General features: G+C 43.7%; 1 protein-coding gene across 11 annotated transcripts in view; it reads right to left on the bottom strand.

Annotated features, from left to right (window-relative positions):
• mycbp2 (MYC binding protein 2) overlaps positions 1-14,966 on the bottom strand; it is a 339,346-nt gene that overhangs the window by 198,643 nt on the left and 125,737 nt on the right. For all 11 annotated transcript variants that reach the window (XM_076264226.1, XM_076264236.1, XM_076264232.1 and 8 more), the window contains one exon: positions 4,061-4,267. In XM_076264226.1, the coding sequence (XP_076120341.1) occupies positions 4,061-4,267 (207 nt within the window). The remainder of the gene's footprint in view (positions 1-4,060; positions 4,268-14,966) is intronic.

Here is a 14,966-nt window from a genome sequence, read left to right on the forward strand (position 1 = left end):
TTGCCAGCTCTTGTTTACAAGCCTTATTTGTTTGAGTTACATTGATAGCACAATATTAACAATAATATGCACAATGTTAAGTTGTTTTAAGCAACCTTCATTGCTTTGGAAATGGAAGTATGCAATGACATGTTGCTTCACATTTCGTTTTGCGAATACAAGTGAATTATGAGCCTGGTATCCACCTAGCTATCTGAATGGAATGCGTTTCAGTCGACTCAGCATATCATGTGCTTCATGTAGCCTAAATGCTTGGAAAACGAATGATTGAAGACCCACCAATTCTAGTACTACGTGGTGAATGAGAGAACCCACGTAGTACCCAACTTGCATGTAACATCGTGTTAGTGCATTTTGACATTGTAAACGTTATTGATGAAGAGTGAAACGCAGTTTGCAGTAAAGCTACTATTCATTGGTTACATTTGGGTGCCCCCTCTGTCCTTTGGTGCCCAACGCAAAGTGCGTGATGCGCGTGGTGGGAGCGGTGGCACTGCCAGGGTACACAATCTTTTTCTGCATTTCTATCCCTTTATTCTCTTCAATTTAAGTTCAAAGCACAAAGCTGACATGCACAACAGCATAGTTTGTGTTTTATCAAGAATCAAAAAGATTAGCGTGGCACTACTTTAGATGTTTCATTAATTTACTTGTGCTATTTTGCGAGCTGAGAGATCTTTCGGTTTCGCACACAAAGTGCACTAACTATTATGTTCTTCATAGCCTTGTCTCTGACAAGCTGAAAATAATGAGCATAGGCTTATGTTCATCCCGCAAATAGAGTCCGCCTGCGAGTCTGATGCAGCCACAGTCATATTCAACCAGTATCAGGAGATAACGTTCTACTATTTTGTGCGGATTTTTTCTCCTCTGTTGTTCTCGCGTGGTGTTTGCGAATATGTATCAAAACAAAACAAGCGCTTAATTTTGGGGTAAACTGCATTGTAACGCGCGTTACTGAATTTTGTACCGAGTAAATATTACCCAAATTTTTTTTTGTAATGCCTTACATTACCGCATTACCGCAAACATCAATATATTACAGTAATTACATTACTTTTGTAACGCATTACTCCCAACACTGGATATTGAGCACATGAAAGTTTCACATGCGCACATGAAAGTTTCACGTGAGCACATTAAAGTTTCAGGTGAGCACATGAAAGTTTCACATGAGCACATGAAACTGAACTTTAGATTTTTTTTTGCTTATGTCCCCTTAGGGCAGGGGTGGGCAACTAATTTCCCTAAGGGGCCACATGACAAACTGGGACTGTTGAGGAGGGCCAGACCCAAAATACCGAACTCAAATCTGAACTCAATTCTGTCCAATTCTATTCTGTTCTTGTATAACATTAAGTAAATCATATGGTTTTGTTTACTAGTCGTAAGAACAGATGAAAATGTGAGGGAGACCAGCAATAGGCTATTACTTCTCGAAAAGACTGATATAAAAAAGTACTACAATATCTATATAATTAGGCTAGGCCATGAAAATGTGAAGGAGTCAGTACAACCATAGGCCTGTGCCACCATTTCATCAACACTCAGCAATATTTCATCATTAAATCATTACCATCATTACCATCATTAAATTAACTCTATGCAGAATTAGACTATGAAAATGTGGAGCAGACAATAGTAGGCTGTCATTAGTTAATCAACATGCACAAAGAAAACTATTTTAAAAATGTAGGCTATGTTTTTGCTTTAACTTTATGCACAAAACTGTGATTGGTCAACTCGCCCTGTGTGTTGAGCCGGCTGCTTCAAGCAACCTGTGGGTAGTAGCATCATACTATTTTGCTAACATAAGCTTTGCAAATAAACTCAGACATATTTTGGTTACAATGACAGGGTTATCCGAATGTAAACTATCTATCTGCCAGTAACGTTTTGAAATTAACACTTCGTATCGCCAACAAACAGCAGGAGTTCGTTCTGACAACCTTTGCGGTGGTGAGCGACGCAGACATAAGAGACACAAAACTTTGAAAGGTTTACGCCGACTTAAAGGCAACTGCATTGTGTCGATGCAGAAGCATAAATTCTATTCACCAGCACATCAGTGAGGGTGTTTACATCGTATGCATCCACGCACAAATGTATGGGCGTACAAATAGCAGTCACTTTCAAAATAAAAGCAACGATATTGATTTGCGTGCATTATCTCTATGCTAGGCTCTTGACTATTGTTCTTTCACGGACCTTACGCGGGCCGGTCAGGGAAAGCCCACGGGCCGGATGTGGCCCGCGGGCCGTATGTTGCCCATGTATGCCTTAGGGGCTCCGTAGCTATGTAAGTGTTCATACTAAAAATAATACCGAATAGATTTTTTCACGTGAGCACATGAAAGTTTTGTGTGCGCACGCAAAACCTTTTCATGATGATATTGAGCACATGAAAGTTTCACATGCGCACATGAAAGTTTCATGTGAGCACATGAAAGTTTCAGGTGAGCACATGAAACTGAACTTTAGATTTTTTTTTGCTCATGTCCCCTTAGGGGCTCCGTAGCTATGTAAAGTCAAGTTTCAGCGGTCACAAGCTACTAAAAATAATACCGAATAGATTTTTTGGTCTTAATATAAGTCCATCTGAAAGAGTCAAAAGGTTAAAGTCAGATTAGTCAGAGTTAAAAACTTTACTCTGCCAATAGTGATTATCTCATTCAAATGATGCGTGAAAAAAGAATATTACTGAAGGTGACCCTTTTAAACAAACTGTATGTAAGATTGTGGCCAAAACTGGTACTGCAATCACTTTCAAATTACTGTAGAGCGGTGTATCCCCTCCCCCTCCCCCCTAACTGGCAGAGCTGGCAACCCGGATGCCGAAACACTGACTTTGTGATTAGTGGATAGGTAGAGGGTGGTGCATCAGGTCAAAACACAACATGACAACATCAACATCATTTGAGGGCTGCAACTTCACTTTTTAAATGACAATATCCTGGCCGGACTACTGTCAGTGATATAATTATTTGAAATGAACATAATTTCTTAATGTCTAGTGACATATCAGGGCCATTTTATGATTAATTGAAATACATTTCTTACATACGGTTCCTTTAAATTAAAAAAATTGGTTCAATTTTATTTTTTGCAGTGTAAATGATGGATGTACCAAATTACTGTGGTTCACATTTGCATATTTAAGCGTAGGAAGCATATCATTTGATTAGATAATGTACTGTGCACCATTGCATCCCTACAAGGGACCATGGCATTTTGCAAGAGACCATGGCAAGACTGTCGCTGGAAGGTATAATGTTACGGTGACCAAATGACAATTTACTGGCAATGTGCTGCAATGTTGTGTGTTAGCTGGGACATTACTTCTTCTCTGTGGCTTCCAAGACGCTAATGGTAGGGCTATTTTACTCTGCAACACGACAAAATTGCACCAATTGTGCCTCCAGCGTGAGTATACGGTATAGTGGAGATGTCACATCTGGCAAACAAAGTGGCCATTACGGCAGCCGTGGCCTACTGGTTAGCGCTTCGGACTTGTAACCGGAGGGTTGCTGGTTCGAACCCCGACCAGTAGGAACGGCTGAAGTGCCCTTGAGCAAGGCACCTAACCCCTAACAGCTCCCAGAGCGCCGCTGTAGCAAGCAGCTCACTGCGTCGGGATTCGTGTGTGCTTCACCTCACTGTGTGTTCACTGTGTGCTGAGTGTGTTTCACTAATTTCACAGATTGGGATGAATGCAGAGACCAAATTTACCTCACAGTATCAAAAGAGTATATATACTATACTTATACTTAACTATTACAGTGCCTTTACTGTGCCCAACAAAATCTGTGTGACTGTGTGTTTGCAGCTTGGCAACCATTACTAAACTGCTTGGCAGGAGAATGTTGATTTTATATTAATTATTATATTGCTCTCTGTTTATGAAAACTTTTCAGGGCTGTCAAGCTGTAGTTTAGAATGGTTTTAGAACAACTAGAGGAGTTTTATGCACTCTGCACGCAGCCTCTTGGAGCTTAGTACTGAAATCTAGAGAATATTAGACATGCATTTGCTAAGGTATTGAACATATTTAGTCTCTTACATCATCAGCAAGCACCTCCAACTCGTACTCATGGATACCACCTCCACCGTAGACGCAGAATCCCACCAGTACCACCCCTTGTTTGTCAACACTAAAACAGATGGCATCAGGTGAACCATTGCCTGTGTTCCAGCTGCGGCCCTGGCTCATTTTAGTGAAGCGGCTGGGTGAGGACTTCACAGAGTGCAGAGAGTTTAGCCCGTCCATCTGAAAGAGTCAAAAGGTTAAAGTCAGATTAGTCAGAGTTAAAAACTTTACTCTGCCAATAGTGATTATCTCATTCAAATGATGCGTGAAAAAAGAATATTACTGAAGGTGACCCTTTTAAACAAATTGACTACACTGCAAAAACAGTTTATCTAATAAAATTTAACCAAATGTTATGAATCTTATATCAAGATCAAAACATCTAGTCGGGGGCCTAGCAGCAAAGCTGCGAAGTCACCCATTGAGTTACTAACTTTTCCTATTATTATACTTCTGACATTGAAGTCTATGGCAGCCCATAGAATGCCAGGCTAAAAAGTACTGAAATTTGGCAGAAAGTTTCGGGACACTCCACTGACCACTCACACTCATTTACGGATCTCTAAACCCAGCCGTCTAGCTCCACCAATGGGTTAAAATTTGGTCGAAAATTGAACCGCTGGGTCGAAAGTTATGAAATTCGGCGCACTGATTCAAGACCGTCCCATGATCACTCTCACCAATTTACAGAACTCTATGCCCAACACTCTAGCGCCACCAATGGGTCAAAACTGGATTGCATTCATGCATGTGACCATTGAACGGTGCATCCGATTTTCACAAATCACGCACTGTTGGAATCCCTGGACCGACCTGAGTTCAATGACTCCTATTACGTCACTTTCCGCCATATTTAATTTAGTCCAAACTCAGTCAAGTCAAGTTTCAGCTGTCACAAATTTCATCAAATTTTCATGGAACTTGACGGAGATGATCTTCTGACCGAGCCGCACAAAAGATAATTGCCAGATTTTTCAATTTCAACTTTGTTTGCCCGTGACAGCCAATCAAATATGGCGACGAAGCCGCAAAACAGGAAGTGGACTAACATCTCAGTGACGTTTTGAGTTAGCATAACAAAACTCAATACCATTAGTCAGGACACTGTCCCAATCACTCACAGCAATTTTTATGCATATACATTGAACGCTGTAGCGCCACCACCAGTTCAATGTTGGACATGCGTTCATGCGCGTGATCCTTGACTCTTTTGTCTGATTTTTACAATTCAGGTAGCGTCTGAATCCTTGGACCATCCCGAGTTCATCGACCCCTATCCAGTCACTTTCCGTCATATTGGACCTCCGCCATCTTGGATTTAGTACAAACTCTACGAAAAGTTTCAGCAGTTACAAATTTCAGCCGATTTTTGCGGAACTTGGCGGAGATGATCTTCAGACCGAGCCGCACAAACGATACTGGTCAGATTTTTGAATTTCAAGTTTATTTGCACGTAACAGCCAATCAAATATGGCGATGAAGCCGCCAAACAGGAAGTGAGCTCTTATCTCAGCAAGGCTTTGATATATAAAGTCCAAACTTGGCAAGGGGGACTTGTTAACTCATTGTGATGACACACTAGGAAATTGGAATCATTTGGGCATAGAGTTCTGTAAATTAGTGAGATTGATCATGGGACGGTCCTGAACATTCGACCCAGCGGTTCAATTTCGGCCAAATTGTGACCCGTTGGTGGCGTTAGATGGCTGGGTTTAGAGGTCCGTAAATGAGTGTGAGTGGTTAGTGGAGTGTCCCAAAACTTTCTGCCAAATTTCAGCACTTTTTACGCTGGTGTTCTATGTCGCCATAGACTCCAATGGCTCACTTGAATCACTTGAATTTCCCCTTGGGGATCAATAAAGTATCTATCTATCTATCTATCTATCTATCAGTAATAATAAGAAAACATACAAACACAATGAGCTTCGCTGCTAGGCCCCCAAATAGATTTTTTGATGTCAATATAAGATTAATAAAACTTGGTTAGTTTATCTTTTGCAGTGTAGCTTACTGTAACATTCAGGGCAAAATAATGGATGCACTGTAAAAAATGTAATCTACACTGCAAAAACTGCTTAGCACACAAAAGTGTTTTTAATAAATCAAACCTTTCTTAAAATATAGCTGCAAGCAGCAATGAGGGGGCCAAGCAGGATAGGCCGGAGTAGCCACGGCGACAAGATAGAACTCAGCAGAAACCCGGGATCAACAGGGCTGAGTATTGCCACCGCCTCCGCCAGCCAGCCCGTCCCACCCCCCCCACCTAATCACCCCAGCCCGTCCCACCCCGTCCTGCCCTGCCCTGCCCTTGCACGCACGCATTAGAATTAACTGGATGGAACATGTTGTCATCAGTTTCACATCAAAAAATAAAAGATTGATAAAACACATCAGCAACTACACATCAAAATGCAATATTGCTAATGGCAGCACCCCCTACAGGTCAAATGTCACCAAATGTTTTGAGCGTCCTCCTAATGGGGTCATGAATATATGTAGTAACTTTGGTTATGATACATGGCAGGGTTGCTGAGATATGAGCTCACTTCCTGTTTGGCGGCTTCGCCACCAATTTCGATTGGCTGTTACGGGCGAATGCTTTTGTCAATTGTTCCAGAGAGCAACATATTGATAGGTTATGGTCTGAAGATGGTCTGTGCCAATGTTGGTGAAGATCAGATGAAATTTGAGACATGCGAATACTTATTCATGTTTTTGATTAAATCCAATATGGCGGCCGAATCAATTACGATGACATCACAAGTTGGCTTGGGTCGGCCTAAGGACTTCCAACAGTATTACCAGACACCACTAGTGCGTTTTAATTCTAAGCACAACAGCAGCTACAGGCCGAAATGCATTTTCGCTAATTACAGCACCCCCTAGGGGTCAAAGGTCACCAGATTTCTTGAGTGCCCTACAGATGGGGATATAAGTCCATGTACTAAGTTTGGGTATGACAGATGAATCGGTTGTTGAGATATGAGCTCACTTCCTGTTTGGCGGCTTCGCCGCATATTTCGATTGACTGTTACGGGCAAACGGTTTTAGTTCCGAAGACGAAAATCGATACCTTTTGTGCGGCTTGATCTGAAGATCATATGTACTAAGTTTCGTGAAGATTGGACAAACTATGTGAGGTGTGAAACTTTTTAAAGATTTTTGAAAAAATCCAAAATGGCGGAAAATCCATCATGGCGGAAATTGACGTCATAGGATGCGTTGAACTCGGCTAGGTCCAAGGATTCCAACGATACCACATTTTTGACAATCGGGTCAACAGGTCAAAAGTTACGTGCGTGAACGCAAGTCCAACTTTGGCCTGTTGGTGGCGCTAGAGCGCTTGAGGTGCCGGCATGAAACTTGGTGAAATGAATTGTTGGACTGTCCCCAATTAGTGTGCAAAATTGTATAACTTTTTACCAGACGGTTCTATGGGCTGCCATTGACTTCCATTGCAAAATAATGAGCATCAGCAACTACTGGCCAAAATGCATTTTTGTCAATTACGGAGCCCCCTAGAGGTCAAATGTCACCAAATTTCTTGAGCGTCCTCCCGATGGGGTCGGAGGTACTTGTACTAAGTTTGGTTTTGATACATGAAAGCGTTGCTGAGATATGAAATCACATCCTGTTTGGCGGCTTCGCCGCAAATTTCGATTGGCTGGTACAGGCCAATACATCTTTCAATTGTTCCAGAAATCAATGCACTCATCAGGCATGGTCTGAAGATGGTCTCTGCCAATTTTGGTCAGGATCCGCTGAAATTTGTGACCTGCGAAAACTTGTACGTGTTTTTGATTAAATCCAATATGGCGGCCGAATCAATTACGATGACATCACAAATTGGCTTGGGTCGGCCTAAGGACCTCCAACAGTACTACCAGACACCACTAGAGTGTTTTAATTCTAAGCACAACTGCAGTTACAGGCCAAAAGGCATGTTTCTTAATTACAGCGCCCCCTAGAGGTCAAAGGTCACCAGATTTCTTGAGCGTCCCCCTGATTGGGTTCTGAGTCCATGGACTAAGTTTGGTTATGATAGATGAATGGGTTGCTGAGATATGAGCTCACTTCCTGTTTGGCGGCTTCGCCGCACATTTCGAATGGCTGTTACGCGCGAACGGTTTTAGTTCCGAAGACAAAACACCACAACTTTTGTGAGGCTTGGTCTGAAGATCATGTATGTCAAGTTTGGTGACGATCGGACAAAATTTGTGACCTGTGAAAAATTTGTTTCACTTTCACTAAAATCCAATATGGCGGAAAATCCATCATGGCGGAAAATGACGTCATAGGGTGCGTTGAACTCGGTCTGGTCCAAGGATTCCAACGGTACCTACTTTTTCAAAATCGGGTCAACAGGTCAAAAGTTACGTGCGTGAACGCACGTCCAACTTTGGCCTGTTGGTGGCGCTAGAGCCCTGGAGGTGCCGACATGAAACTTGGTGAAATTAATCATGGGACTGTCCCTAATCGGTGTGCCAAATTTCACAACTTTTTACCAGACGGTTCTATGGGCTGCCATAGACTCCCATGGCGGAAGAAAGATGTTAAATAAATATAGCTGCAAGCAGCAATGTGGGGGCCAAGCAGGCAGTTCAGCAGGCCAGATTTGCCATGTAAGTCAATGCCGTTGCATCAGACATATAGCCTTAAGCAGTCACAGCAAGTTCCATGCCATACAACCCAAGATTGGCTGAGTAACAAGGTCAAGTTTCACATCAAAACATAACTGATTTTGTGGAGCTGAACCAGGGCTGAGTGTCGCCGCCCCCTCCCCCAGCCAGCCCACCGCCGCAACCGCCCCTGCCCATCCCACCCCGCCCCACCCTTGCACGCACGCTTTAGAATCAACTGGATGGAACTTGCTGTCATCAGTTTCACATCAAAAATAAAAGATTGACTGAGATATGATCACACTTGCTGTGATTTAAACATGGAGGTCAAAAATTGACGTCATAGGGTGTGTTGAACTCGGCTTGGCCCAAGGATTCCAATGATACCTCATTTTGCCATTCGGGTCAACAGGTCAAAAGTTACGTCCGTGAACACAAATCCAACTTTGGCCTGTTGGTGGCGCTAGAGCGTTTGAGGTGCGGCATGAAACTTGGTGAAATGAATTATTGGACTGTCCCCAATTAGTGTGGCAAATTGTATAACTTTTTACCTGACGGTTCTATGGGCTGCCATTGACTTCCATTGCAAAATAATGCGCATCAGCAACTACTGGCCAAAATGCATTTTTGTCAATTACGGAGCCCCCTAGAGGTCAAATGTCACCAAATTTCTTGAGCGTCCTACCGATGGGCTCAGAGGTACATGTACTAAGTTTGGTTTTGTTACATGAAAGCGTTGCTGAGATATGAAATCACTTCCGGTTTGGCGGCTTTGCCGCAAATTTCGATTGGCTGGTACAGGCCAATGCTTCTTTCAATTGTTCCAGAAATCAATGCACTCATCAGGCATGGTCTGAAGATGGTCTCTGCCAATTTTGGTCAGGATCCGCTGAAATTTGTGACCTGCGAAAACTTGTATGTGTTTTTGATTAAATCCAATATGGCGGCCGAATCAATTATGATGACATCACAAGTTGGCTTGGGTCGGCCTAAGGACCTCCAACAGCATTATCAGACACCACTAGTGCGTTTTAATTCTAAGCACAACAGCAGCTACAGGCCAAAAAGCATGTTTCTTAATTACAGCGCCCCCTAGAGGTCAAAGGTCACCAAATTTCTTGAGCTTCCCCCTGATGGGGTCATGAGTCCATATACTAAGTTTGGTTATGATAGATGAATGGGTTGCTGAGATATGAGCTCACTTCCTGTTTGGCGTCTTCGCCGCAAATTTCGATTGGATATTACGGGTGAACGGTTTAAGTTCCGAAGACAAAACACCACAACTTTTGTGAGGCTTGGTCTGAAGATCATGTGTGTCAAGTTTGGTGACAATCGGACAAAATTTGTGACCTGTGAAAAATTAGTTTCACTTTCACTAAAATCCAAAATGGCGGAAAATCCATCATGGCGGAAAATGACGTCATAGAGTGCGTTGAACTCGGCTTGGTCCAAGGATTCCAACGATACTTCATTTTTGACAATTGAGTCAACGGGTCAGAAGTTACGTGCGTGAACGCACGTCCAACTTTGGCCTGTTGGTGGCGCTAGAGCGCTTGAGGTGCCGGTATGAAACTTGGTGAAATTAAACATGGGACTATCCCCAATCAGTGTGCCAAATTTCACAACTTTTTACCAGACGGTTCTATGGGCTGCCATAGACTCCAATGGCGGAAGAAAGATGTTAAATAATAATAATAGGAAATCATAGAAACACAATGGTTGCCTCGCAGCTTCGCTGCTTGGCCCCCAAATATAGCTGCAAGCAGCAATGTGGGGGCCAAGCAGTCAGTTCAGCAGGCCAGATTTGCCATGTAAGTCAAAGCCGTTGCATCAGACATATAGCCATAAGCAGTCACAACAAGTTCCATGCCATACAACCCAAGATTGGCTGAGTTACAAGGTCAAGTTTCACATCAAAACATAACTGATTTTGTGGAGCTGAACCAGGGCTGAGTGTCGCCACCCCCTTCCCCAGCCAGCCCACCGCCGCAACCGCCCCTGCCCATCCCACCCCGTCCCACCCTTGCACGCACACATTAGAATGAACTAGATGGAACTTGCTGTCATCAGTTTCACATCAAAAATAAAAGATTGACTGAGATATGATCACACTTGCTGTGATTTAAACATAGAGGTCAAGAATTGACGTCATAGGGTGTGTTGAACTCGGCTTGGCCCAAGGATTCCAATGATACCACATTTTGCCATTCGGGTCAACAGGTCAAAAGTTACGTGCGTGAACACAAGTCCAACTTTGGCCTGTTGGTGGCGCTAGAGCGCTTGAGGTGCCGGCATGAAACTTGGTGAAATGAATTATTGGACTGTCCCCAATTAGTGTGCAAAATTGTATAACTTTTTACCAGACGGTTCTATGGGCTGCCATTGACTTCCATTGCAAAATAATGCGCATCAGCAAATACTGGCCAAAATGCATTTTTGTCAATTACGGAGCCCCCTAGAGGTCAAATGTCACCAAATTTCTTGAGCTTCCTCCCGATGGGGTCGGAGGTACATGTACTAAGTTTGGTTTTGATACATGAAAGCGTTGCTGAGATATGAAATCACTTCCTGTTTGGTGGCTTCGCCGCAAATTTCGATTGGCTGTTACAGGCGAACGCTTCTGTCAATTGTTCCAGAAAAAAATACACTGATAAGGCATGGTCTGAAGATGGTCTCTGCCAATTTTGGTGAGGATCAGCTGAAATTTGTGACCTGCGAAAATTCGTACGTGTTTTTGATTAAATCCAATATGGCGGCCGAATCAATTACGATGACATCACAAGTTGGCTTGGGTCGGCCTAAGGACCTCCAACAGTATTATCAGACACCACTAGTGAGTTATAATTCTAAGCACAACTGCAGCTACAGGTCAAAAGGCATGTTTCTTAATTACAGCGCCCCCTAGAGGTCAAAGGTCACCAAATTTCTTGAGCGTCCCCCTGATTGGATCCTGAGTCCATGTACATAGTTTGGTTATGATAGATGAATGGGTTGCTGAGATATGAGCTCACTTCCTGTTTGGCGGCTTCGCCGCAAATTTCAATTGGATATTACGGGTGAACGGTTTAAGTTCCGAAGACAAAACACCACAACTTTTTTTAGGCTTGGTCTGAAGATCATGTATGTCAAGTTTGGTGACGATCGGACAAAATTTGTGACCTGTGAAAAATTAGTTTCACTTTCACTAAAATCCAATATGGCGGAAAATCCATCATGGCGGAAAATGACGTCATAGGGTGCGTTGAACTCGGCCTGGTCCAAGGATTCCAATGGTACCTCAATTTTCAAAATCGGGCCAACGGGTCAGAAGTTACATGCATGAACGCATGTCCAAATTTGGCCTGTTGGTGGCGCTAGAGCGCTCGTGGTGCGGACTCGAAACTTGGTGAAATTAATTCTGGGACGCAGCCTAATTAGTGTGCCAAATTTCACAACTTTTCACCAGACGGTTCTATGGGCTGCCATAGACTTCAATGGCAGAGGAAAGATGTGTAATAATAATAGGAAAAGCTAGAAACACAATGGGTGCCTTCGCAGCTTCGCTGCTTGGCCCCCAAATATAGCTGCAAGCAGCAATGAGGGGGCCAAGCAGTATAGGCCGGAGTAGCCACGGCGACAAGATAGAACTCAGCAAACACCCGCGATCAACACTTTCAACTAGTGTCACATCAAAACATAGCTGATTTTGTAGGGCTGAAACAGGGCTGAGTATTGCCACCGCCTCCGCCAGCCAGCCCCCCTCACCTAATCACCCCTGCCCGTCCCACCCCGTCCTGCCCCGCCCTTGCATGCACGCACGCATTAGAATGAACTGGATGGAACATGTTGTCATCAGTTTCACATCAAAAAGTAAAACATCAATAAAACACATTGGCAACTACAGATCAAAATGCAATATTGCTAATTGCAGCACCCCCTACAGGTCAAAGGTCACCAAAGTTTTTGAGCGTCCTCCTAATGGGGTCATGAATCCATGTAGTAAGTTTGGTTATGATACATGGTAGGGTTGCTGAGATATGAGCTCACTTCCTGTTTGGCGGCTTCGCCGCAAGTTTCGATTGGCTGTTACAGCCGAATGCTACTGTCAATCGTTCCGAAAAGCGATGCACTGATAAGGCATGGTCTGAAGATGGTCTCTGCCAATTTTGGTGAGGATCCGTTGAAATTTGTGGCCTGCGAAAATTTGTACGTGTTTTTGATTAAATCCAATATGGCGGCCGAATCAATTATGATGACATCACAAGTTGGCTTGGGTCGGCCTAAGGACCTCCAACAGTATTACCAGACACCACTAGTGCATTTTAATTCTAAGCACAACTGCAGCTACAGGCCAAATGACATGTTTCTTAATTACAGCGCCCCCTAGAGGTCAAAGGTCACCAGATTTCTTCGACGTCCCCATGATTGGGTCCTGAGTCCATGCACCAAGTTTGGCTTTGATACATGCAAGGGTTGCTGAGATGTGAGCTCACTTCCTGTTTGGCGGCTTCGCCGCATGTTTCGATTGGCTGTTACGGGTGAACGGTTTGAGTTCCGAAGACGAAAAGGAGTATCTTTTGTGAGGCTTGGGCTGAAGATCATGTGTGTCAAGTTTGGTGACGATCGGACAAAATTTGTGACCTGTGAAGAATTAGTTTCACTTTCACTAAAATCCAAAATGGCGGAAAATCCATCATGGCGGAAAATGATGTCATATGGTGCGTTGAACTCGGCTTGGTCCAAGGATTCCAACGATACCTCATTTTTGACAATTGGGCCTATGGGTCAAAAGTTACGTGTGTGAACGCGCGTCCAACTTTGGCCTGTTGGTGGCGCTAGAGCGCTCAAGGTGCCGGCATGAATCTTGGTGAAATTAATCATTGGCCTGTTCCCAATCAGTGTGCCAAATTTCACAACTTTTCACCAGACGGTTCTATAGGCTGCCATAGACTCCAATGGCAGAGGAAAGATGTTAAATAATAATAATAAATATAGCTGCAAGCAGCAATGAGGGGGCCAAGCAGAATAGGCCGGAGTAGCCATGGCGACAAGATAGAAGTCAGCAGACATCCGCGATCAACACTTTCAACTAGTGTCACATCAAAACATAACTGATTTTGTAGGGCTGAAACAGGGCTGAGAATTGCCACCGCCTCCTCCAGCCAGCCCCCCACCTAATCACCCCTGCCCGTCCCACCCCGTCCTGCCCCGCCCCGCCCTGCCCTTGCACGCACGCATTAGAATTAACTGGATGGAACATGTTGTCATCAGTTTCACATCAAAAAATAAAAGATTGATAAAACGCATCAGCAAATACAGATCAAAATGCAATATTGCTAATTGCAGCACCCCCTACAGGTCAAAGGTCACCACATTTTTTGAGCGTCCTCCTAATGGGGTCATTAATCCATGTAGTAAGTTTGGTTATGATACATGGCAGGGTTGCTGAGATATGAACTCACTTCCTGTTTGGCGGCTTCGCCACCAATTTCGATTGGCTGTTACGCGCGAATGCTTTTGTCAATTGTTCCAGAAAGCAATATATTGATAGGTTATGGTCTGAAGATGGTCTCTGCCAAATTTGGTGAGAATCCGCTGAAATTTGTGTTCTGCGAAAACTTGTACGTGTTTTTGATTTAATCCAATATGGCGGCCGAATCAATAACGATGACATCACAAGTTGGCTTGGGTCGGCCTAAGGACCTCCAACAGTATTACCAGACATGACTAGTGTGTTTTAATTCTAAGCACAACAGCAGCTATAGGCCAAAAGGCATGTTTCTAAATTACAGCGCCCCCTAGAGGTCAAAGGTCACCAGATTTCTTAAGCGTCCCCCTGATTGGATCCTGAGTCCATGTACAAAGTTTGGTTATGATAGATCAATGGGTTGCTGAGATATGAGCTCACTTCCTGTTTGGCGGCTTCGCCGCAAATTTTGATTGGCTGTTACGGGCGAACGGTTTTAGTTCCGAAGACGAAAAGGAGTATCTTTTGTGAGGCTTGGTCTGAAGATCATGTGTGTCAGGTTTGGTGTCGATTGGACAAAATTTGTGACCTGTGAAAACTTTTTAGTGTTTTTGATTAAATTCAAAATGGCGGAAAATCCATCATGGCGGAAAATGACGTCATAGGGTGCGTTGAACTCGGCTTGGTCCAAGGATTCTAACAATACATCATTTTTGACAATCGGGTCAACGGGTCAAAAGTTACGTGCATGAACGCACGTCCAACTTTGGCCTGTTGGTGGCGCTAGAGCGCTCAAGGTGCCGGTATGAAACTT

Source organism: Alosa pseudoharengus, unplaced genomic scaffold (genome assembly GCF_046254945.1).
Source record: "Alosa pseudoharengus isolate Yale_2024_CS ecotype anadromous, Long Island Sound unplaced genomic scaffold, YU_APseudo_1.1 YU_APseudo_1.1_scf_3, whole genome shotgun sequence".
Lineage (NCBI taxonomy): Eukaryota > Metazoa > Chordata > Actinopteri > Clupeiformes > Clupeidae > Alosa > Alosa pseudoharengus.